Here is a 21,383-nt window from a genome sequence, read left to right on the forward strand (position 1 = left end):
CGAATATTACAACTTCATGTATGTGCATATCCCGAGAGACTGCCCGCCCAAACAGTGATTTCCTGTCGGCATTTGATTAGGTCCACCGTAATAGAGTAAATACTCACCTAAAAGGCCCCCGTTGGACATCAAGGCCAAGGTTGTTTACTTCCGTGGCTTCAATGCCTTGATAATATGGTTTACTCCTTGAATGGCAAAACACATGGCCGTCAAAGTGGGATTAGTACAATTCGCATTTGGAATTACGTTGAGACCCCCAACGTAGATATCCCTGTGGCCATGGACCACCGAGTCTTTTGTACAACACGACTCCTTCTTGTCTTTGCCTGCTCGAGTGGTGCCGCATAAATGCAGAGCCAGGCCGGGCTTGAGGAACTGTGGTTCCGAACCGGGAAGATATCCCCCGAGCTTGGCGGCCACCGTTTCCATATCTTTCATCATCTCATGGGATATCTTCTTGTCTGCTTCTGAGATCTTGTATCTAAACGTTGGCTGGGGCATGGAGTAGCCGTCTAGGATTTTGTCATCAAACGTCACATAGTTGTCCCGGATTGGCTCCACCTTGCCAAAATACCGAAGATCAATTACAGTGCGTTTATCGATAGCCGGGGGAGCAGCGCCGTAGGAAAACGCATCCCGATGGATCTGTGTATGCCATTTGTGGTCTCTATCCACAACCAGGGTCACCTGGGGATCAAGATCACGGAATGGGAACGGTAAAGGGTCCTTGGGGAACTTTCTGTGATGCTCTTGGACCTTTTCTTTCCATCCCGGGATCTTCCATCGGTCCGTTTCCACAGCCCTCTATCCATTCCTCTTTGAACACGATTTGACAGAAGCACATTGTTTGTTCCGTCAAGTAACGCCCCTTTTGCAATGTCAAAAGTACGATAGAAAAGAATGCTTGATTTCCATTGAACTCACCAGCGCTGGTAGGTAATGGGGATTCTGAGAATCCCCAAACCCGGAGGCGTAGAGTAGCTGGGGCGTCAAAATTGGCCCGCCACAGATGACATATTTCTTAGCTTTTACCTTGACATATTCATCCACTTCGAGATCCTTCACGATTGCTCCATTGACAACTACACCGTCCTTGGAGTCTTCTATTTCAAGCTTTTTACACAACCATTCTGACTTTAGCTGAAAATAGTTGCTTCCCTCTTGGCCAGGAGCTTTTGTGATACCCCCGAAAATAGTGGAGGAAGAGGACCATGTAATAAGTTCCGGTTTTTCTCATTCAATTTTGCTGCAATAGGGAGTGGCACAGAGAGGCGATCTGGCAGCTCAAGGCTTAAAATTTTGAGGACCAATTGCTGGCGGATGGAATCATCCAGCACTGTGGTACTGCGTCCGATGAGTTTCTCAGCCTCAGTGTAGAGAGAATCTAACTCTTCAGCGGTAAATATATCCATCGGCTCGACTTCATTATTCTGTCTTGGAACTGCACAAGTCCAGCTGCCCGAATTGCACAACTTAGCCCAACTCCACGAGATCTCAAAGGGTTTCATATAAACTCACTGGGTTGACATTCCTCCTACATTACGCGAAACTGCGTTCGCATCGATATTCTCTGCTGGATTTTGATTAGGATTCTGTCCGTTAAGTATTGGCTTATCTCTATTCTCAGAGTCAACAAGAACCCGCGCCCCTACATAAGAATTCCTACTTACGAATACCAGCAGATCGGAGGCAATGTGCGGCTCAAGTTGACATTTATCGGGACGGACGTTGGCTGCAGGCTCCCCTAGAAGCACCGTTAACTACACGTCCGACCGAGACTTTAACTGTGGTGCGAGAACTGTCTTTACTTTGATAACACTGGGAATTTCCAGATTAGTTATCCCACAATAGTTATTGCGGTATCATGGTAATTACTTACTTGACGAACAAGTCAATATCCTTTTGATAGTAGACAGCATTCTTTTTGTGCTCTCCAGGCACTGCAGCCTCCCTTATTTCAGCAGTGGTTAGAATAGAATGGGTTTAACATATGCATGGCATTTTTACTGTCTGCCCATGTCTACCATGAGTACATGGATATCATTATCGACAAGCTTCTTAGCATAGGTGGCCCCTACTGGGCCAGATCCCACAACTAGCTCTCGTCAGCACCTGTTAACTACATTTGTTCTACAAGCCAAAGGTCCAACTTACTAAAAACATCAGTATCAACTTGCCTCATAGTCGCAAAGTCAACAAAACAGATTGATTCAACCAGTAGTAACAAATTGGTCAATAGAATGATATCCGTAGGGTCTCTCTGGGAATAAAAGTCTGGGGAAGCTCTGATATATCTTCTGGTCAAAGGGCTATCCAGCACCGGCCAACTATCATGGCATCACAGGTGATACGCAATATCGTTGGACATTTAGAGCAATTTATGATATCTCCGAAACTCATTCCCAGTTCTAGTTGAAGTTTTCCATTTGAACCGAGAAGGTAAAAACGGTAAGCCATATTTGAGATCGAGCTGTTTCTGGTTGACTTTCCATCTTGCTATTCGTATCAGAAGCGACAAAGTGACTGCATTACCGCAAATATGGACTGATGAAATCCAGATAGGACAGGGTAGAATGCCAAATCATTCATTCGTGTAATACGAGATATGCCCGCTAAAAAAGGTATCACAGGTGACGAGAGTAAGAAGCAGTGTCCAGCAGCAGGCTTTTCGTTTACCACCACCGCCTCTCCTCCAGGTGCATATTGCTATCATGGCCGTTGGAGGCGTGCATGCTATCTGCTTAGTCACATAAGATCCTTGGTTGTGCATGTTCAACATCGAGATGGCAAATGGTGACAGGTCTCACAAACAACGTCTAGACGACAACGGAGTTGAGATCGGAATTCGCATCTAGAAGTGTCTTTCGAGGTCAAAGCCCTACTACCCCCACGCATCTCAGCGATAGCCATCTACCAAGATGTTTCATGTCTTTGTAGGGTTAATCTCATATCCTTGCATGGACCACCAGCTCCTCGTTCTTCCTTGCCTAGCGAGAGGTCATCTCCGCATTTTTTGCGATTGCTGCGATTTGAACAGGGATATGGCATGCTTCAGAACGGGCCTGATCGGCTCTCAGCGGTCGGGTGTGAAGAACAAGTCCCTGGGCCTGAGTCGGCAGATTTGCCAGACTCGCTTCGGCTTCATGGTGTCTGCTATTGAGGAAAGCATCATTATCTAACACGTTTGCAGACGAAATATTTCATCAAATTCCTTCAGGTTTACGCGCTGAGCGAAGATGCATAGAGGTAGGTTGCCTTTTATTCTCGGGGCTTATCAGTACAAACTGATGTCTTGTATCACTGAAGGAAGGAGGAGCAGCTACTATCCGGTTTGAGATCCTTCGCTCAATGGAGATAATTTCCTTGGACATCGTGGATTGATTCGATTTGTCTCAATCCATGGACTTCATTTGCCGCTGCAAGGCATATTGCCGATTGATGTGTGCTTAAGAGCTTACCCGCGGGGAAAAGGTCGTCCGGTTGCTCGAGCCAGGATAACTGGTTATCAGTGTGACATCGATGAGGAACCGACCATGTCAAATGGCGAGGACAGGCCAATTCTCTCGTTATTTCCTCTCAACGACCAAGCAACGTGGCTCAATGGTTTTCTTCTGCCTGAAACTGTTGAAAGAACCTGCCCGAATTCCCGACAACTTCTTGAATGATGGTTTCGAATGTTGATGTGATGCCGTGTTCTACCCAATGAATCACAAACGCTCTTGGGCTACCTTAAAAGCAGCGAAGAAAGCAGGCATTGTCAGAAGGATGCTGAATCCATGAACCTGTTGTCTATGTTGTCACAACAACCTGGCCGTGGTTTTCAATCCTCCATCGCTTTTCCACGGAAAACCCATGAGAGCTCTGGGTTGCTCCCAAAATGCTGGGGCCAGCCTTCTAAATTCGCTGGACTGGATTGAACTAGCCAGGAAGTTGACGCCTCGATCAGATTGAAGTTATACCATACGATTTTAAAACTTTACATCACATATGAATGCTCAAGCATGGGAGAGAAGACTCTGCTGGCAACTTACTCCTCGACCTGTGTGGTTCCAGTGCCATTGCCATGAGCCTCTGTGTAATCACAAATTGAAACTCCGTACACGTCTTCACATCTTAGGCTCGCCTGAGAGAAGTAGTGCGGAGGATCGTCGATTGAGAAGAACTTTGCAGTGGAGAAAGCCAAATTGAATATCTTTTGTTCTAGATCATTCTGGACATGCCCCTGGAACGGGTTGTTTCAAAGAGGGCACACAAGGCTTAGTGTGAGGGATGTTTCTGTTAACCGAATGCAAAAAAAAAGGATGTCCACAAGCGAAGGAGCCCTGGGGCTGATGGGGAGGTCTTGTTCACAAGAAAGCATGCATCCTGGTTTCACCCCAACTCCTAGCCGAGCTGTCATCAGGGAACTAGCCTCACAAAGATCATTTCTTTCTGGCTCAACATGATCATAGTGAAGAAACCACATTTCCATCGACACGTGTGTTCAGAATACCCACCGAACAAGCGTTGAGAATCATTTGAATACGAAGCACTCCTCCATACAGGCGAACATCCTGTAGTCGACCCCGCAGCCTTAACTGCATCGTGCCTCCACGCGTCTGTTTCGAAACCCGTTAGTTCATGCGCTTGAAAGACATGGTGTGACGGCCATGCAGGCGGGCGCGTGGAGGATGCAAGCGGCGTTTCGCGAAGGAAGAACGTGTGATGGCAAGAATCAACCGCCATTGGACGGCCGGTTCGGCCCACCCCGCTTGTTTCGGATTTGGCTTCGGCCCGAGGACTGGAGGCGCAGACTCACTAGATGGATGTGAGCGCTGGGAGAAGAAAAGAATGATGAGCTGGTGTTTCGTGTTTACGATGGTGAACGACAGGCCTTGGATGCAGCAATGGTCAATATAATGGCCTCAATTGGGCAAACTTTGACTCTGTTGGGATACGTGGCACAAATCTGAGCGCAGTCTGCGTCGAGGGACCTGGAGTACTAGTTAATTACCAGCAGAAAAGACACGAAGCTCACAGACTGGCAAGTCAGGGATTTTTCTGAAGAGACAGAGGCGTTCCAAAAAACCATGAGAGCGCGTTCCTCCCAGCAAGGAACGTCGATGATGCCGTTTTCTGGAGTCTCGAGGATGCCTAAAATATCTTTTGCGGGCGTCATTTTATTTTTCTGGGCGCCCGAAAGCCACTGCTTGTCATGGGCTCATTTCAAGGGTCAATTTCGATCCCGGTTTCTTGACGCAGGAGATCCCTGGTTAAGGGGGAAAGCTTGTGCTCTGCATATCTCGGGTTCGCGGCAGACCATGTAACCACCCACCCAGGGCGCACACTAGCAACAGAGCGATTTCTCCCTGGCAAGCAGGAGTTGGAACTGATCGACGAGCGTCACGGGCTCTGCAGGCTCCCAATGCCCTAAAAAAAGACATCCTGACCCAAGGGATTCTGTTGAGAGTGGGACGCTCAAACTCGCGCTTTGGAGAATGTAAAACAGGGAGCTTGACGGGTGATATTTAGTGGCATTTTTTGATAATTGATATCACTGTCCACCTTTGGCCTCTTTCCTCTTTGGCAAAAGCGCCTTATCGGTTCATGCCACCAGGTGGGCCAGAGCCCATCGCATATGTTAAGGAGATCAGAAGCCACAACAAACATCCCTGGGTCTTTCGCCTGAGACCAAATCACCCAATCTCTCCGCTCCCGTCGGTAGTGTTTCATGAGAGCCGAGGGTGAAGTGCCACAGAGCGTCATCATCAAGCCGGCACGCTATCTTCAGATCTTCGATTGCCCATCGGAAACTGCTGCGGTCAATCAGGAAGAATGCACGAAATGCCAGAGACGACATTATTATTCTGATCAGGCTGGCGGAATCACCAGCAGCAGTGGCTTGGCTCCCATCGTCCCATCGTCCCAAGCATGTAATTTATTCTTAGGCCCGTTTTGACGGAACCAAAAGGCCGGACTTGGCCGGTGGAGCCGCTAGCCGGACTGGCTGGGAGGGCGCTAGGCCCGGAACCGCCTAGCCAGGGGCAGCGGGCAGGCATGTTCCTCCGCTCCCGCTAATCATCGTGCTGGCCCGCCCGCTTAGCTAATTCTCCTGAAACGCCCAGCTCGCCACGCCTGGACATCGAACAAGAAGCGTGGGCCTGGTCGACCGACAGCCATCCCACCTCAGCATTTGATTTCCTTTTGGCTGGGATGCCAACTGCAAATTGGACCTGCGTTATCCGATGGCCTCACCAGCACGCTGAACGCCAGAGGATTTTTTTCTCAGAATGCCGCTACCCTTCCGGTCGTTCGCCGGCACGCAAGTCGAGAGGCACTTTCCGGTGTCTCACTCGGTACGGCATCACCGGAAGCAACCCGACTTTCTGATCACAAAATCAGTTGCAGCAGAAGAGGACAGCTCACAATTGAAAAGACAGGACAACATCCAGGTTCTCGCTATTCCCAGCCCGGAATAGTTGATCTCATCGTCGGATACGAGTTGATATTCTCCGCAGCAGAAACAGCCCAATCGCCTGTCTGGTAACCCGGGCTGGCTCAGTCCCGATCCATGAGTAAGCCTGCGGGTTTCGAGAGTGTGATGCCAAGCCCCGGGTGCCATCATTGAAATGACCCTCGCACCATGCATCTGTGCGGTTGTGCCTCTGCTGGCATATCTCTTGACAGAGTGAAAGGATTGGGGTTATAATTATTGGTATCATTACATATTATTGATTAGTGCTGTGTCTCGTTGCGAAATGGTCAACCTGCTTCCCAGTGAGATGAATCCTTCGATGCCTGCCTGAGGCTGCCGGTTCAAGCAGACTGATCACAAGTTCGTTTGGCGCGCCTCTTCCTTTTTCTTTTCTTTTTTTTCTTTCTCTCGAAGCCGTAAACTATTTGCATTAGTCCGTCAGGTTGTTTTGTGTCTGTCAGGAATCAGATTCTTCCTTCGCGTGACGCCCAATTGCGTCCACCTGTTGCCGTGACCAACATGCCCGCTTTTGAAAACAGCAGCGGCTCCGTACGCAGCGATGACAATACACAAAGCTAATTGCGGTAACTTAACTTAGCTCGGGATTCCACTCCTCTTCCCCCCAACCAGATCAGGCAAAATCCAACGACCTCTGTCCCATCTCCCTCCTTCTCCTCTCCAGTCCTCATTTTTCTCTTTCAATCCGCAGAGCACGTTGGAGCTGGCTATCGTTGAGTGTTGACACTGTTCTTCCGATTAACATTATTTTCTCTTTTTTTGAAACTCCCCGCCTTAATATTCGAGATATCCACTCCCACATGGGTTCGTATTATGACCAACGGCATTGAATCCCTGTCGCTGGCTTCTTGACTTGACTTGTTCAAATTTATCGACGGGATCATATCATCTTATTATTCTCTTCAGCTCGTCGCTTCCTCCTCTCTCGTTCCTCATAATTCAAATATCTCCGGATCGTGCGCGGCCGTATTCACTTTCCTCTTCCCGTACCTCCGAACTTCTGTGCCGGGGCGCTGGCTGCGCTTTACGTTCATTTCTTCGCTTGATCAACATCGTGACCGTCGCTCTTTTCGTGTACGATAAACTATACCGTTGCTAGTGGGCTACGAATTTTTGATTCACCAGTCGCGAAGGATCGTTGATGGTACCTTAGTCGTAGCCCTCGACAATTCCATTCGTCTTATCCCTCGTTCTTTTTACATCGACCGCCTTACATGGCTATTTGTAACCGGAAGCTTTAGGCTGGGAGGACAGGTCCTCTTTGGATTCCTCCATCAAATTCCATCTTTGGTATTAAACCTTGCCCGGTTTGTCGTGCTTCCAAGAATATTGACTGCTGACATTTCGCCTTTATCTAGATTTCCTGCGCAGTCACTCATTTTCAAAACATTCCTAATTGCATATTCGAGCCAGGCTCCAAAAATCGCGGCAATTGGTGTATCCTGTTTGCGTCCAGCCAATTTTGCAGCACTTGCGTCCTGTGCGGAATGCTTCGAAGTTTAGTATCCTGCATTAAACATCTTCTTTGTTGATGCACTAAAAATACATCTTGCATTTGCAAAAATGAATCGATTTAGAGCCAAGAAGAAGCTCAAGGACGATGGCGACTCGGAGACACATGCGTTACCCTCTTTTACATTCAGAAAAAAGAAAAACCAGATCGAGTCCAAATCAGAAATCGATCTCTCAGCGGCCTTGCCATCGGCAGATGACTTTCGGACGAGTCTTTTGATGCCAAATTTATCAGCCCGATTTAGCATGCTCCGAGAACAAGATGACCCTACAACGAAGATTGGGAAAGCAAACGACGATAGCGTTCTCTTCCCTAGAAGAGCTTCGAGGCTCAATTTGTTCGCGCATAACCCTTTGACAGATATCGCCGAAGTTTCGTCTCTTAGTGGTTCAGCAAGGCCATCACTTAACCTGTGTCGCACGTCTTATGTGTCTGGTGAAGGCTCCCACACCGATGATGACTCTTCACAAAGTGTTCTGAGTAGACCCAGGCCCGTCGAAGGCAACAACCTGTTCGGAGGGCGCCAAAAAATTTACAAGATTCCCGTTAAGAATTCGTCAACGTCCGAATTCCCTCCTCTTGAAGAAAGGAGGCCAAGTGACGGTTTGGGAAAGGCTTCATATGAGGACGATATGCCAGTCTCGACCTTTCAGCAACTGAAGGAGAACGAACGTGAACGACAAACTGGAGAGGCTAGCGATCTACGTGAGGTCGCCCAGCGAATTGAAGACGAGATTTTAGCCAAATTACCGGGTGATCAGCCTATTACTGCTACTCAAGGCATCAATTCTCAAGCTCATACCCCTGAACATGGATCGGCCTCTTCCACTCCAGTAAGGCACAACTTCTCCAACTTGGAGAGGAACCCGACCAAAACACGCCGGTTGTATGGACAGGGCCTCGAGGTACAGAACCAACAAAATATGACTCTCGATAGGATTGAAAGTCTAAGCCGAAAACCTAAGATTGCAGATCCCACGCAAATGACGCGGTCACTCTCTAAGAGTGCTGTTAGCTTAAATGAAAAGTATCAAAAACTTGGGCCAGTGTACGCATCGTCTAACTTTCGTCCAAACAGTCCTCCTCTGTCAGCATCCTCAGTTTCTGGGAACGAATTAAGCAGGAAAACTGCCCCAGCGAACAGCACTAGCCAGGGGTACCAGATTGCCGCCCCCCTAAGCCCACCTTTGAGTGAAAGTGGAGAAATATCACCACTTGCAGCCGCCCTTCAGCCTGAGGATAGAGGCAAGGCCACGGCTACCGGGTTGTTTAACAAACCATCCTCTAAGTATGACGAGAATCAATTCCAACAACGCCAGGTTCAAATGTACGAAGGCAAGAATACGCTCCCATACCGTCGCCCCGCGCACGGGCCTGAGACTGAAAAGACCGGACGACCTCGAGGTTTGTCTACAACCAGTTACCGTTCTAGGGCCGAATCAGCCGCATCGGCGTACAGTGGCTCCCAAGATGGGCATCCACCTCGACTGACGCAAAATCTCCGCAGAGGATCTCCGCCACGTGCTGAAAATGGGACCTTCTTGGCAAATCTTAGCGAAAGCGAGCCAGGCAGTGATGTTGAAGGAGATGTCGCCTCAAAGTCGAAAGTTATGCCCACCGCTCCGAAGTTTGATAGCACTTATGCGAGTTTGAGGAGCAGTAGTGAGTCCAGTGACTCAGGTCCGTATGGGCAACCCAGTCGATCGCTATATTCAACTCAGGCTGAGTTGAAGCGTTCGGAATCTCGTGATCTTAAAACGATCAATGAAATTGAGACAGTGGACGCTTTGTCACCCGTTCGTGAGGGACGGTCAGAAAAACCAAAGGATTCACCTACACTAGGGCCATCCGAAGCAGGCGGTCTCAGCGGGTTAATCCGAATGCATCTGAGGCACGACAGCGATAAATCTTCAATCTTCCCCCCTCCTTCTCCGGGCCTGCCTCCCAGTTCCTTCGATAACAACCGTGCTATTAATCCTTCAATCCAAGCAACCAGAGAATCGAGCCATTCTGCTAGCATTCACAGTAATCCATGGGAGCTTGACGAGTGGAGCAAGCCTTCTCAAACTTCTGAAAGGTCGAATCATTCCCCTCCGCGGCCATTCCAACACCCAGACCAGCCACCGCATCAACAGCAAAGTGGATTCTCGGCCATGTCGTTGAGGGCGAAGCAGATGTTAGATCAAGCAAACGCTCTCAGCGGACAAGGACATACGTTTGACACCCGAGAGCCCAGTAACCGACCCCTGCTACAAGGACCGAGCGCGTCTTGGCAAGAGGGAGTCCCACAGCATCGCCGGGGTGGCAGTTCGGAGACCCAAATGGAGAGAGAGGAATTGGCACATGAATTAGCCGAGAGGCGAAGAAAAGTCCATGAAAAGCTAAAGAGCTTTGCAGAAAATGAAAGCAGCAGATCAGCCAGTCCAACATCTGGAGGATTTAGAGATATTGGCCCCGGAAAAGCTGGAAACGCATTCGCTATGCTTAAGACCAAGGCTTCTAGGAGCAATGCCCTACATGATGTACCTCAACCGAAACCACTTAAAATACTAGGCATGGAAAGCACTGCTCACAATGCTTCTGCGCCTAATCTAGCATCGAACAACGAATTTTGGCGTGACGACGAAGAAAAACGACTCCGCGATTATGCGAAGCAGCCTCGAACTTCGTCGCCTCATGTTACTGTTCGCCATGGAAGGCCACACCCGCAACAAACACAATCCACCCCCCGTGGTAGCCATGAAGAAGCTCCAGATACCTTCCGCGACGGACTATCTTCCTCTTGGAGACAGCCGCGTAGCGCAAGGGATAGATCAACATCAGACGCCTCTGGCCGATCTAAGAGTCGTCCAAGACACCGCGATGACCTAGAGAATCTCGGAAGAATCACGGATAGTCCGCAACACAGACCCGCCGGCGAGGAAAACAGGCATTATAGAGGAGCTCCTTCAGGACCTTCTTCCACGCGACCCTCAGCCGAGAGTGAGCGGCTTCAACCCGAAAGGTCTGGATCTGCCATGGGTGGACGGGTTTCGGAGCAATAGCAGGCCTGTACCTCCTAACTTTCCTGAGACTCGAATTCCACATCCTGTGCAAACTAGTCAGTCTATGGGGATTGGTTCCTCTCCACGCCCTTCGCCGATAACTCCGTATTCAGCCAATGCAACTCCGCCCCTATATGAAACTTCTCCCGTAAATTCATCTATGCCTACACCCACGTTCGGCGGCACCCCTCCACCAGGCCAGTCGGCGCAATGGAATCAAAGCCTCGGCTCTCACAAACGATTTGTTGACAAATCGCTGATTTCTGAACCCAAATTCGTCTCCAGCACGTCCAATGTCCCAACTGTCGGCCTCCCGCCGGGTGCCAGTCTCAGTAACGGAAGCTCAACTCCCCCAGTCCCTCCCATGAACCCAAGAAGACGGCGACCGACAGCGACCCAGACCATATTGGGCGCTTTCAAGGGCTCTGATAGACTTGATACTGTAACGATGCCAATTTCCTCGGGTAAATCCCAGGAGGAACAGAGCACGTTCTCAGACGAAGATAAACGGTCCCGACCGCGCCAACGGCTACGCAAGATATCAAGTGAGGGCGGGAATCTCAATGCCAAAGCTCGCCAGCAAGCTATGATGGCGAAATCCCCAGCTATACCACAAGTTCCAACGCCTGTTGGAACGCCAGTACGAATGGAGGGCGGGATGTTCTAATAAATCATCAATGATCACCCCGAACTCATCCCCACTGGCATGCGAGTCTCTCTTCCGCTCTTTTTGTGTGTCCGCCCGGATAATCTTTACCATTCTTTCTCCTCGATGTAACAACTTTATACTAACTTCGATTCTGTGTATTTTGCTCTTGTCGTTTTCTCTGGAGACGATTTTCTTTGTCCTAATAATACCCCCGATAAAACTTCTTTTTCAAACATTCGATAATTTTATCCTTGTATAAGCTCCATTTTTTTATTTTATGCTGCCTTTGAGCGGGTTAGAAAACGGCTCCCATATTCCTTTTTTTGTTTCCAATTATTGAGGAGGTATTTCTGCTTGACTGAGTGATCTGACTGGGGACTCTTTTGATGAGGGGAGTTAATGTGTTTTAGGTGTGTGATATAGGAGTACTTTCCAAATGAAAAGAAATTGTGCAAACCCTCTTCATTCTCTATTTGACGAAGCAAAACCTCTACATTGACTAATGCGAAGGGAGTGTAACATAATCCATAAACACTAGGAAGGGAAAAATGGACTATTTTGATGCAAGCCAGGATTACTTGCCTGTTCCTGTGTTCTCTTTCGCTGTCAAAACCCAACTGCACCCAATATGTAGGGCAGACAACGGAAATGACGGCCTGCTGGAAGTTATCATTGCACACAGACAGGGAGGTATCTAGGAAAAAGTCCACGAATTGCTGAGAGATTGTCATGTAGGAGTCCTGTATGTGTGGAAATTTCCGTTCTTGAAAACAATGAATCTCCTCTTGTTTGCAAACTTCAACCTCACCTCACTTCACTTCCTGTCTTCCTCACCACAACAAACCAAGCCCAGCACTTTGAACACAACCTGCATGGGCATCTTCTCGTTGAATCCCCTTCTTCCTCATTCATCTGTGGCTCATCGGCCTGTCTCTTTTGCTGCCAGTAAATGAGACTCTTCTTGCATTCTTGACCTCCAACTGGACAAACCCCTCGCGGCATCCCAATCACTGCTATTTCTCATTTGTATTCTCTTTCCTCTCTCTTTGCTTTTGCCCTTTGTCCTCTCCTGTCCAGAAATCAGGAGGGCAACATATCAGAGCAGCCTTTCCAGATCCCCTTCCGCAGTGATAGCAAGTCAGCACATCCACCTTTTTCCAGGCCTGCTTTTAGGCTATTTTCGATTCCACCCGTCTCATCCCTAGCTTCGTCCTTCCATCATGGCTGAAACACCTGCTGCAACTAATAGCCAGGATGCTCATGAAGGCCTCATTATTCATCCACCCATGCCCAGCACTGAAAGTCAAGCTAGTGATGAGAAATCATCAAATGCAAATATCTCACTGACCCTTTCTAGAAGCAAAGCACGCAAGTTAAAAAGAAGGATCAAAGCCTGCGAGGACGGATCCGTGGAGGATGTCGCAAAACAGGACATCCAGGTATACTCCCAAGTCAAAAAGATGTGGCTCAAGTCAAAATCAAACCGGAGAAACTTCAGTCACTGTATGCCTTATGGTAATGAAGTTAACGACGATGAGGGCGATGCACAACCAGAGAATACACCAGCCAAACAGGACGACGAAGTCCAAGACAATGATATTGTCAGCGGGAATGCCAGCAGCAACACCAAAGCGAATGAACATGGGAAGCAAAGGAAGAATAAGTGTCGAGCGAAGTCACAAAGCAACCCAATAAGTGTCCTGAAGCACGGCGATAAAAAAAACTCGAAAGAACAGGTTGATTTGACAGAGGACAAGACAAAGCAATCCGTAGACGATGATACTACGAATGAGGATGCCACAAACGAGGGAAAATCAAACAGTTGTGATTTTCGTCCTGAATTTAAGAGTAGAGGAACTGAACTATGTCCAGGTAGGGACGGTGCACTTCCTGGAAGAGCTCTGCCAACAATGATACTGACCACTCCCGTTATATAGCAATACTGTCCTCGGAGAGACGCAGAACTTTATCACAAGCTCCACCAAGTTTGAACGAAGATGGCACTACTGCCACGTCCTGTACCTTACAGGCGCTAAACACTGGAGATAGTCAAAATGAAAAAGAGCCTTGCGAACGAACCATTTTTTGCAAAAATGGGATTGTCTTTGGGCACTATTCCGACCCATCGTCAGGAACAGTATCTTCGCATCCGCCTCGCCCTAGTCCTCATTCCGAGCAAGAATATCATCAACAAGTCCGTGGCCCGTATGACCAGGCAGCGCCGCGTCTCCATTTTCCAGGAGGTTGGGCCCAGCACTCGGATCCGTATCAACAATCTCGGGTGTCTCAGCCGCACAATCCAAAGTACTGTCCCCCGTTCTTGGTTCCGGAAGGGTATTACGGCGCTCAGTACCCATATCCACTGCATAATACAGCATGTGCTCCGTATAATGATACAGAGCGATGTGCTGCAGATGGCGGGCAACACAGCCACCAGTGGCCATACCAACGCCCAGTTTCTGATATGAGCCATTGCCCAGTTGAAACTGTATCTGATTTGGATGGTCTGGATACAATCCGCATAAATCGCCAGGCACGGCAACCCCTGATTCAGAGAGATATCACTCCCAAAGACCGCTTTAACATGCTAGCAAATGGTACAGACCGGCCATTGGATTTCGATACTGGGCGAATCACAGCGGTACCGACTCGCGTTCAGGGCAATGCAGATGCCAACACAGAGACGCGGGCGATAATCAGTTATCTTCTTCGGGCCTTCAAATCCGGTCTGCACTCAGACTACAAATTGAGTTTGCAAAGCAAGGAGGAACACATTCCTCCGCTTCACTTTAACCCTCATAGTCTTATAATGTGGAGAAACCCGCACCTGAATACTATTATGAAGAATATTGAGAAAGGGCAGTTTCCAAGGGAAATCAACATTGTTGCTGAAACCAGCTTTACAATCCCAGCAGCTTTCGACATTGCGCTTCAAAACCTCTATGGTGCTCCGCTAATGACCAAGGAGCAAATGGGCAAGCCAGAAATTCTTGCTGTCAACTGGGGTTGTCAGGTTGGTGATGTCGCTCGAATGAATTTTGCGTTGTCTTATCTCAGTTCCGGAGCTTTTTTGGCGAACCGGAATATCATTGCAAGCGCGATTCGAATGATAAAGTCGATCCTTGATTGGAACACCTTGGAAACACTTGTTCATTTCGGATTTGCCACCAACCAGTACCTAATCGGCTGCAGTGATGAATTCGCTCGGGATAGAGAGTCCGATTCAGACAGCTCAAACGACGAGAGTATTGATACGGTGGAGGATTTCGATATCAATGGGAACCACCGAGAACCACAGCCCGACAACCCGTTTTTATCGAAGAAAACCCTCAACCTTGAGCTAGTTCATAAATGGGGTCCCAAGTTGCTAAAAGCCGCCCTAAAATTCGTTGCAGCTGAGATCACTCCAGATTTTACGTTTCACCCTTCCGCCAGGACTGCCATAATGCCTGATCGATTGGGATGGCCCCAAGAGGCGAGCTACTCGTCGATTGAGAGCGCGGCGGCCGATATCACCTGGCACAAGAATAGGGCGGTATCCGCAACGCTTATAGCGCTCCCATACAAACATCTGCGATTGGTGTTCGATTTCATGGCTGCATTTGGAAATCAGGATATAGATCTTGCAAGAGCTGTGGTGGCTCAGAGAGAATCCCGGCGCATGAGAACTTTGCGCAAACTGCAACTTAACGGCGGCGACGAAGAGTATTTGCTTCCAACATCAGATGTTCCACTGGGATGGGAAGAGGTTATCGTCGAGCAAGGACAGAAGATGAGGCTGGCTAGAGAGTGGAAGGGGGCCAGCGCAACCGTATCAAACGCGAGTCCCGATCCGGAGTCCTTGACGCATTATCCAGGCTATTCTTGATTATCCGCGGCTGTTGCGGAGGTGTGGTTGCCTTGCAGATTTCTCTTGTGTCTTAAGAGTGAAATGGAAAAGTTGTTTCTTGTTATTTTGGCGATATTCAGAGCGACCTGTGCTCAACTCAACAGTCTGATTTGTCAAGATGTGGACTGGCTTTCAGAAACAGGGAATTTCAGATAGCCGCTGCTTGTGATTCTTGCTCGGCGTTGCGCTTTTCATGTTTGGATTCACCCCTTTTGTAACAGGCCAATCAGATTGTGTAATTATCGAAACTGAATTAATTACAGCACATCTGGTTTAGGAAGTCAGCCGTATATTTGCCGTAATTACTAATCCATTACTAGTCCAAGCCCTCCGGCCAAAAAGGGAAAGAAATGGTTGCGCGGGCTGCGAAGCAAAAGGACGAGCATCTCAAACAATGCCATCTTCACGTTAAACCTCCTCAACTAGCATGATTATGTTGTTTGCCCATCTGCGCGGCTTGCTTGCGGTGATGCTTCACTTTTCCTGACATTCACGGCGCCCGCACATATATCCGCTACCCCGCCCCCGCGCCCGGCTGCTTCAATCCACGCACTCAAGGCAAAGAGAGAGCCTTGATCTTACCAAGAGAGCGAACGCAAACATGGGAAAGCCAGCAGTCCCCCTTTCAGCGGACCTCCCTCCGCTGATAATGGGCACCGCAACGTTCAATTCTCAATACAACCCCGACCCGTACGCCCTCCCCACCACCGCTCTAGTCCACCGTGCCCTAGATGCAGGTATCCGAGCCTTCGACACCTCGCCCTACTATGGGCCAGCCGAAGAGCTTCTCGGGCGGGCTTTGTCTACGCCTTTTGTCCGCGACAACTATCCCCGACATACATATCGGTTACTCACAAAGGTCGGGCGCGTTGCAGCCTCTTCGTTTGATTACTCGCCGTCCTGGATCAGGCGGAGTCTGGCACGCAGCTTGTCCCGTCTCGACACCCCATACGTTGACGTGGTATACTGTCATGACGTAGAATTCGTTTCTGCAGAGGAAGTCCTTGTCGCTGTTAGGGAATTACGCCGGATCCGTGATACACAAGGAACCGTGAAATACGTGGGGATATCCGGCTACCCCGTCGATGTTCTATGCGAGCTTGCAGAAAAGATACTTATGGAGACTGGTGAGCCGCTCGATGCGGTGATGTCCTACGCAAACTTTACTGTGCAAAATACAAAGTTAGCGTCTGAGGGACTTCCTCGCCTTGTCGCTGCAGGAGTAGACGTGGTGCCCAATGCATCTCCGTTGGGAATGGGGCTGCTGAGACGGGACGGTGTGCCGGTTGGAAGTATGGGTGACTTTCATCCTGCGCCAGCCGGATTGCGGAGTGCGATTAGAGACGCAAGCCGGTGGGTGGAAGGGCAGGGTGAGAAAATTGAAGAGATTTCAATACGCTATGCGCTTGAAGAGTGGCTACGAGTTGGCTCGGCGGTAGGAACAGCGGAAGAGCCGTTGGCCTCGTTGTCGAATAGCAATTCTGACCATGTAGCAACGCATGCTACCGGGCGCAAGCTCGGTGTTAGCGTCATGGGCGTGAGTACCGTCGAGGAACTTGACGAAACCATTCGCGTCTGGCGAGGTATCATCGACGGTCTCGAAAAGGTCGTTGACATCGAGGTTTCCGAGAAAGCTTTGGATAAACACACGGATTCTGTATCTCTCAAAATCACTAGTTCCCACGATGATGCTGCAGCCAACAGTTCACATACGGCCCTTGCCGTTTGTGACGGTGCATCGAGTCATGAGTTGTCCCATATTCGACGCCAGCAAATCCTCTCACTCGCCGCTGACATCCGAAAGATTTTAGGCTCTGAGTGGGTTGATTACACGTGGTCCAGTCCCGAAAAGGGGTTCGTGAACGAACCTCCTCCTGTAGGCTATGATAAAGATATCAATCACGCCCTTTGATGTTGAACCATGGTTTCATTCATCATGGTTTGGACGCACTAGCAACAAGATCTAGTAACCAATCTACACAGCTCAAATGGATGGGGTGGCCCTTACGTAGACATAATATATTTTCTGCGTATAAAATAAAAACCAATATTTTAGACCAAATCAAAAGAGCTAAGTAGGTCTGTAGACTAATAAAAGTAACAATCTCGTTTGTCTCCTCTCCATGGACCGGCATATAGCAGATCCTATGATGAGAAGGAAAAGGAAAATAGCCTAGTCTGATACAGATTCGGCAAGCTGGAACCAAACGGGAAAGTAATTTCACAGTTGAAATCCAAGAGAGAGACAAGGAGAGAACCTATTAGCGAGCTGAGCCATGGACGTTGCCAATAAAACGCTAGGTTGCGCACTATACGGTGGTGAATATAGTATCCGGAAAGCATCGAGAGCGGCAGTCAAGTGGGACGCAGCGCCGGACCTGATGGAAAGTTCCTAGATATCGTTAAATGCAGTTAGTGTAGGAGCTGGATAGCAGTTAGCTAAATGGTAGCCTCATAACAGGCCTATTTTGATTGACGTTTAGGTCAGCTAGCACAGTTAGTATATTGGGGAAAGGAACCAAAAGAATTTAGGAGTTGGACGGGAGAAATTTTCAAAAAGCATGTACTCCGTAGACGATATTCATACATATAGAAACCACACGTATTGATGTAGACTGTTCAAAGGAGGTCATAGCACAACCACCACACCATTTTCCCAGTTAACAAATGTTTTGTTGGGTATCACATGCATCGTCACCAGAACAGAGGTAATTCAAAAGGCGCAAGCAAAGATGCAAGCAAGCCTAGCTATTGTTTAAAGATAAGATAGAACGAGCATCGTTCGTCCTTGAGGAATGGCAGGGAAAAATTTAGGAAAGCAAAAGGGCAGCGGCCAGAAGTTGACAAAAAATTCACAATGTGTCGAGCATCAACTCAGCTCGCTTGTTGCTGTTCAAGAGCCTTCTCTCTGGCAAGAAGGTCACGGACCATTTCGGTTTCACAAGAGTAGCCGCCAATTTTTATCGCCTCTTCATGGGTAAGAGATTCCGGGATCGCTTTCAAATCAGGCCGAAGTAACCTCAGGCGCGCCGCACGATCCAGAAATTTCTGCTTTTTTTTGCCAAGTTTCGGTCCAGCAGGCCCATTTGCCGATATTCCTACAGTCCCGAGTTCGGGTGGTGGAGGTGGTGGTGAAAGAGGAGGGGGGGGAGGGGGCGTTGAAACAGTTGGAAATACAGGAACGGCGTTGTGGTACTGAACATATCTTGGGTGGTTTGCGTAAAGCTCAAACAAGTGTTGTCGTTGTGCATGATATGACTCGTAATTCGCACCGATAATCAAAGCAAGTAAACTGGAGGTTTGGGACTTTGAGAACGGTATCGACGCCATGTTATGTCTTAGTATGTTGAAGGCCTCAGAGAATGCTTTGAATATCCTCCTAATCTCCTTTGTGCCAACAGACATATCATTGTCGCGGTTGTTAGGATCTATTATTGTAAGCCTATCACGGCTATTCGCTTGGTAAATATTCCGGGAATGCTTTGGGAACAAGTTAGCGAATCATCCTCTTGATAACACGCCAAGGGGAGTACCTTATAGAAGTAGCCAGGTGGGTTAAGGTCGATTCCAACTGTCGAGAAGTCAAATTTATTTCCATATAAATCGAAGAAATCCATAAGCACCCCTCCCAAGTTTGGTTCAGACATGCCATGAGGCAAATGCTGAAGCAGGCTAGTTACTAGACAGATAATGGAAAAACCACCTAAGCCCCCGGTAGGAACCTCGTTCAACCCTCTGAGGAGTAAAAATTGTTTAATCACGGAAACAATAAGCGGCATGGCAGGGAACTGAGTTTTCCATATCTGGAAAGTTCTGTTCGCCGTCAATCCACTACTATTGTCAAATGACAAGTCAACTTTCAACCCTGTCAGACGGTCTACAAATTTAATGATCGGGACTCGAGCATGCGCAATAGTCTCAATGGAACCGGGAACGGCAATCTCGGTATCTTTGATATATGCGGAAAGAGACCAGATATCCTTTGGCTTTTGACACAGGAACTTTTTGCCTTGGCGAAGAAAGGATCTTGAGAGCAATACCAGATCAACATCTGCAACTGGAAGATATAGTCCTGAAGCATATGAGCCAAAGGCATGTAGTTGTGAGCCGGGAAATCTCCTTTGCATGTGCATTTCAAGACGGGTGATAAGGTCAGTCCTGATCACATCCTCAAAGGGCTTTGGTTTTACCCAGTGGTAAAAGCCGATGATTTCGTCATGGAGTCTACGTGATTGTCAACTACACCGAAATTGACAGTTGGATTGCAAGGGTAGAAACTCACCTGGTTCCTAGGTGAAAAGGTAGCTGCGAGGAGCGAACAAACCATGGGCTAGAATCTTCACCGGGTAGAGATCGATATATTTGTATGATTGACCCATCCAAGTTGAAACGCGTGTCGGGCTTTTCAAACCGCATTGGTTTAAAAGAAGGTGCAATAATTTCATCATGTCGAGTGCGCTTTCGATTTCCAAGTGCAGGGTCCCCATCCCGATCAACGCGCGGTCCACGCGGTGCATTCTCTGGTGGCCGGTCCATTATCAAATCATCTGCACCCAGGGATATAAAATCTTCGTTTGACTCGATGGCATTGTTCTCTGCTGGCTTCACTTGTGCGGCGGCGATCCTCGCCTTGCGAATCAGTTTGACGACATCTTTCTTCTTGCCCTGACTTTCATCAGGCGGTGGGAGCACAGTATATGGATCAGGGTTCGACCATTTGGGCATTGTTGATGGCATCGCGCTTTCTGTGGCTTGCCGTTTTCTAGGTGGTTGACCGTCCTCAGCCAAAGAAGACTCCTCGTCGCTATCATTAAGTTCTTCCAGGTTCATAAACTTGGGCGGCTGCTTCTCACTGTCCTCGTTCATGAGCACGAACTCAGGAGTGGCATCTCTCTGCGTGGTCAGCAGAGGGCGCGCAAACGTTCGCGGTTGACGAGAGCGAAAAGTGAACTCGTGTTGTGGCCGGGACGTCCCATGGTCCCTGTTGCCACGAAACTCATAGGCTGTCGGCATCTTGTCGAGCTGTGCCAGCAAAACCTGAGTTGTAAGATGCAGCTATGTCGTCTGGCCAGGCATCCAGCAGCTGCAACGACGTCCAAGTCGATGGCGGTGGCCGGCAAAAGAGGTTGTGGTGGCTTCCGAAAAGGGAAAAAAAGTCAAATGAGCCGGAGGGCGGTGGAAGGCGGCAGTAACGCGACTTGCCACAGTGAGGAAACTTAGCCGGGCTGCCAAACACGGAAACGATGCCGAGTATCTCATCGACTTGTCCTGTTGCTGATGATTGCAGTCACTTGAGATTTTTGTATATTCTTGCACGTCCTGTCAATGGATAACTACGCGATGCACCCGTTGAGCTAGGAAATCAAGTGGGATACCGTAAACCCGTCTAAGGGTCACGTTAGAATGGAATGCTACTCTACTTGTGATCACTTTTGATACCCACAAACGGCGAGTTTGGGATTTCTGCGACGATTCTTCGTCGTTTATCCATTGAATGGATGAATCTAACCTCTGGTTGCCAGCCTGCCGTTAAGCAACCGTTGAATCCGGAAAAGAGTGCCTATGCAGTGCGACCTGATTCTCCCTTGCTCGTTTATCGGAACCATGGACCGGCACACTTCCTTTCTGCCGTGTGTCATACCGAAGAACCACGGGAATGTCATGCATGCCCGATGAGTCGCTCCAACCCCAGTCCTTGAGCCTTAGGAGCTGTCGAGTGCCACAAGCCGCTGACTCTGGAGAGCCTGTGGTGCACCCGTGCGCGTTAAGCGTAGGAGTATCGCGCTGGAATTATTCAGGGCCAAACGGTCAATCTA

The 21,383-nt window shown here is 48.8% G+C and overlaps 6 protein-coding genes across 6 annotated transcripts; 4 read left to right on the plus strand and 2 right to left on the minus strand.

Moving 5' to 3' along the window:
- Positions 1–144: 144 nt before the first annotated feature.
- Positions 145–1,412, minus strand: UREG_01618 (uncharacterized protein; the record flags this gene model as incomplete). The annotated part of the gene is made up of 3 exons (XM_002542056.1): positions 145–804; positions 925–1,130; positions 1,211–1,412. The coding sequence occupies 3 exons, from the start codon at positions 1,410–1,412 to the stop codon at positions 145–147; spliced, it is 1,068 nt and encodes a 355-aa protein (XP_002542102.1).
- A 4,857-nt stretch (positions 1,413–6,269) lies between these two features.
- Positions 6,270–6,458, plus strand: UREG_01619 (uncharacterized protein; the record flags this gene model as incomplete). Its single annotated transcript, XM_002542057.1, has 1 exon — positions 6,270–6,458. The coding sequence occupies one exon, from the start codon at positions 6,270–6,272 to the stop codon at positions 6,456–6,458; it is 189 nt and encodes a 62-aa protein (XP_002542103.1).
- Positions 6,459–8,035: 1,577 nt separating this feature from the next.
- Positions 8,036–11,696, plus strand: UREG_01620 (uncharacterized protein; the record flags this gene model as incomplete). Its single annotated transcript, XM_002542058.1, has 2 exons — positions 8,036–10,989; positions 11,087–11,696. The coding sequence occupies 2 exons, from the start codon at positions 8,036–8,038 to the stop codon at positions 11,694–11,696; spliced, it is 3,564 nt and encodes a 1,187-aa protein (XP_002542104.1).
- Positions 11,697–12,898: 1,202 nt separating this feature from the next.
- On the plus strand, positions 12,899–15,546 carry UREG_01621 (uncharacterized protein; the record flags this gene model as incomplete). The annotated part of the gene is made up of 2 exons (XM_002542059.1): positions 12,899–13,502; positions 13,616–15,546. 2 exons carry the CDS (start codon positions 12,899–12,901, stop codon positions 15,544–15,546), a joined length of 2,535 nt encoding a protein of 844 aa, XP_002542105.1.
- Positions 15,547–16,168: 622 nt separating this feature from the next.
- Positions 16,169–17,479, plus strand: UREG_01622 (uncharacterized protein; the record flags this gene model as incomplete). Its single annotated transcript, XM_002542060.1, has 1 exon — positions 16,169–17,479. The coding sequence occupies one exon, from the start codon at positions 16,169–16,171 to the stop codon at positions 17,477–17,479; it is 1,311 nt and encodes a 436-aa protein (XP_002542106.1).
- A 962-nt stretch (positions 17,480–18,441) lies between these two features.
- UREG_01623 (uncharacterized protein) lies at positions 18,442–20,580 on the minus strand (the record flags this gene model as incomplete). The annotated part of the gene is made up of 3 exons (XM_002542061.1): positions 18,442–19,047; positions 19,101–19,791; positions 19,850–20,580. 3 exons carry the CDS (start codon positions 20,578–20,580, stop codon positions 18,442–18,444), a joined length of 2,028 nt encoding a protein of 675 aa, XP_002542107.1.
- Positions 20,581–21,383: the final 803 nt, after the last annotated feature.

The sequence above is a fragment of the Uncinocarpus reesii genome, genomic scaffold (genome assembly GCF_000003515.1).
Source record: "Uncinocarpus reesii 1704 scaffold_1 genomic scaffold, whole genome shotgun sequence".
Taxonomy (NCBI): domain Eukaryota; kingdom Fungi; phylum Ascomycota; class Eurotiomycetes; order Onygenales; family Onygenaceae; genus Uncinocarpus; species Uncinocarpus reesii.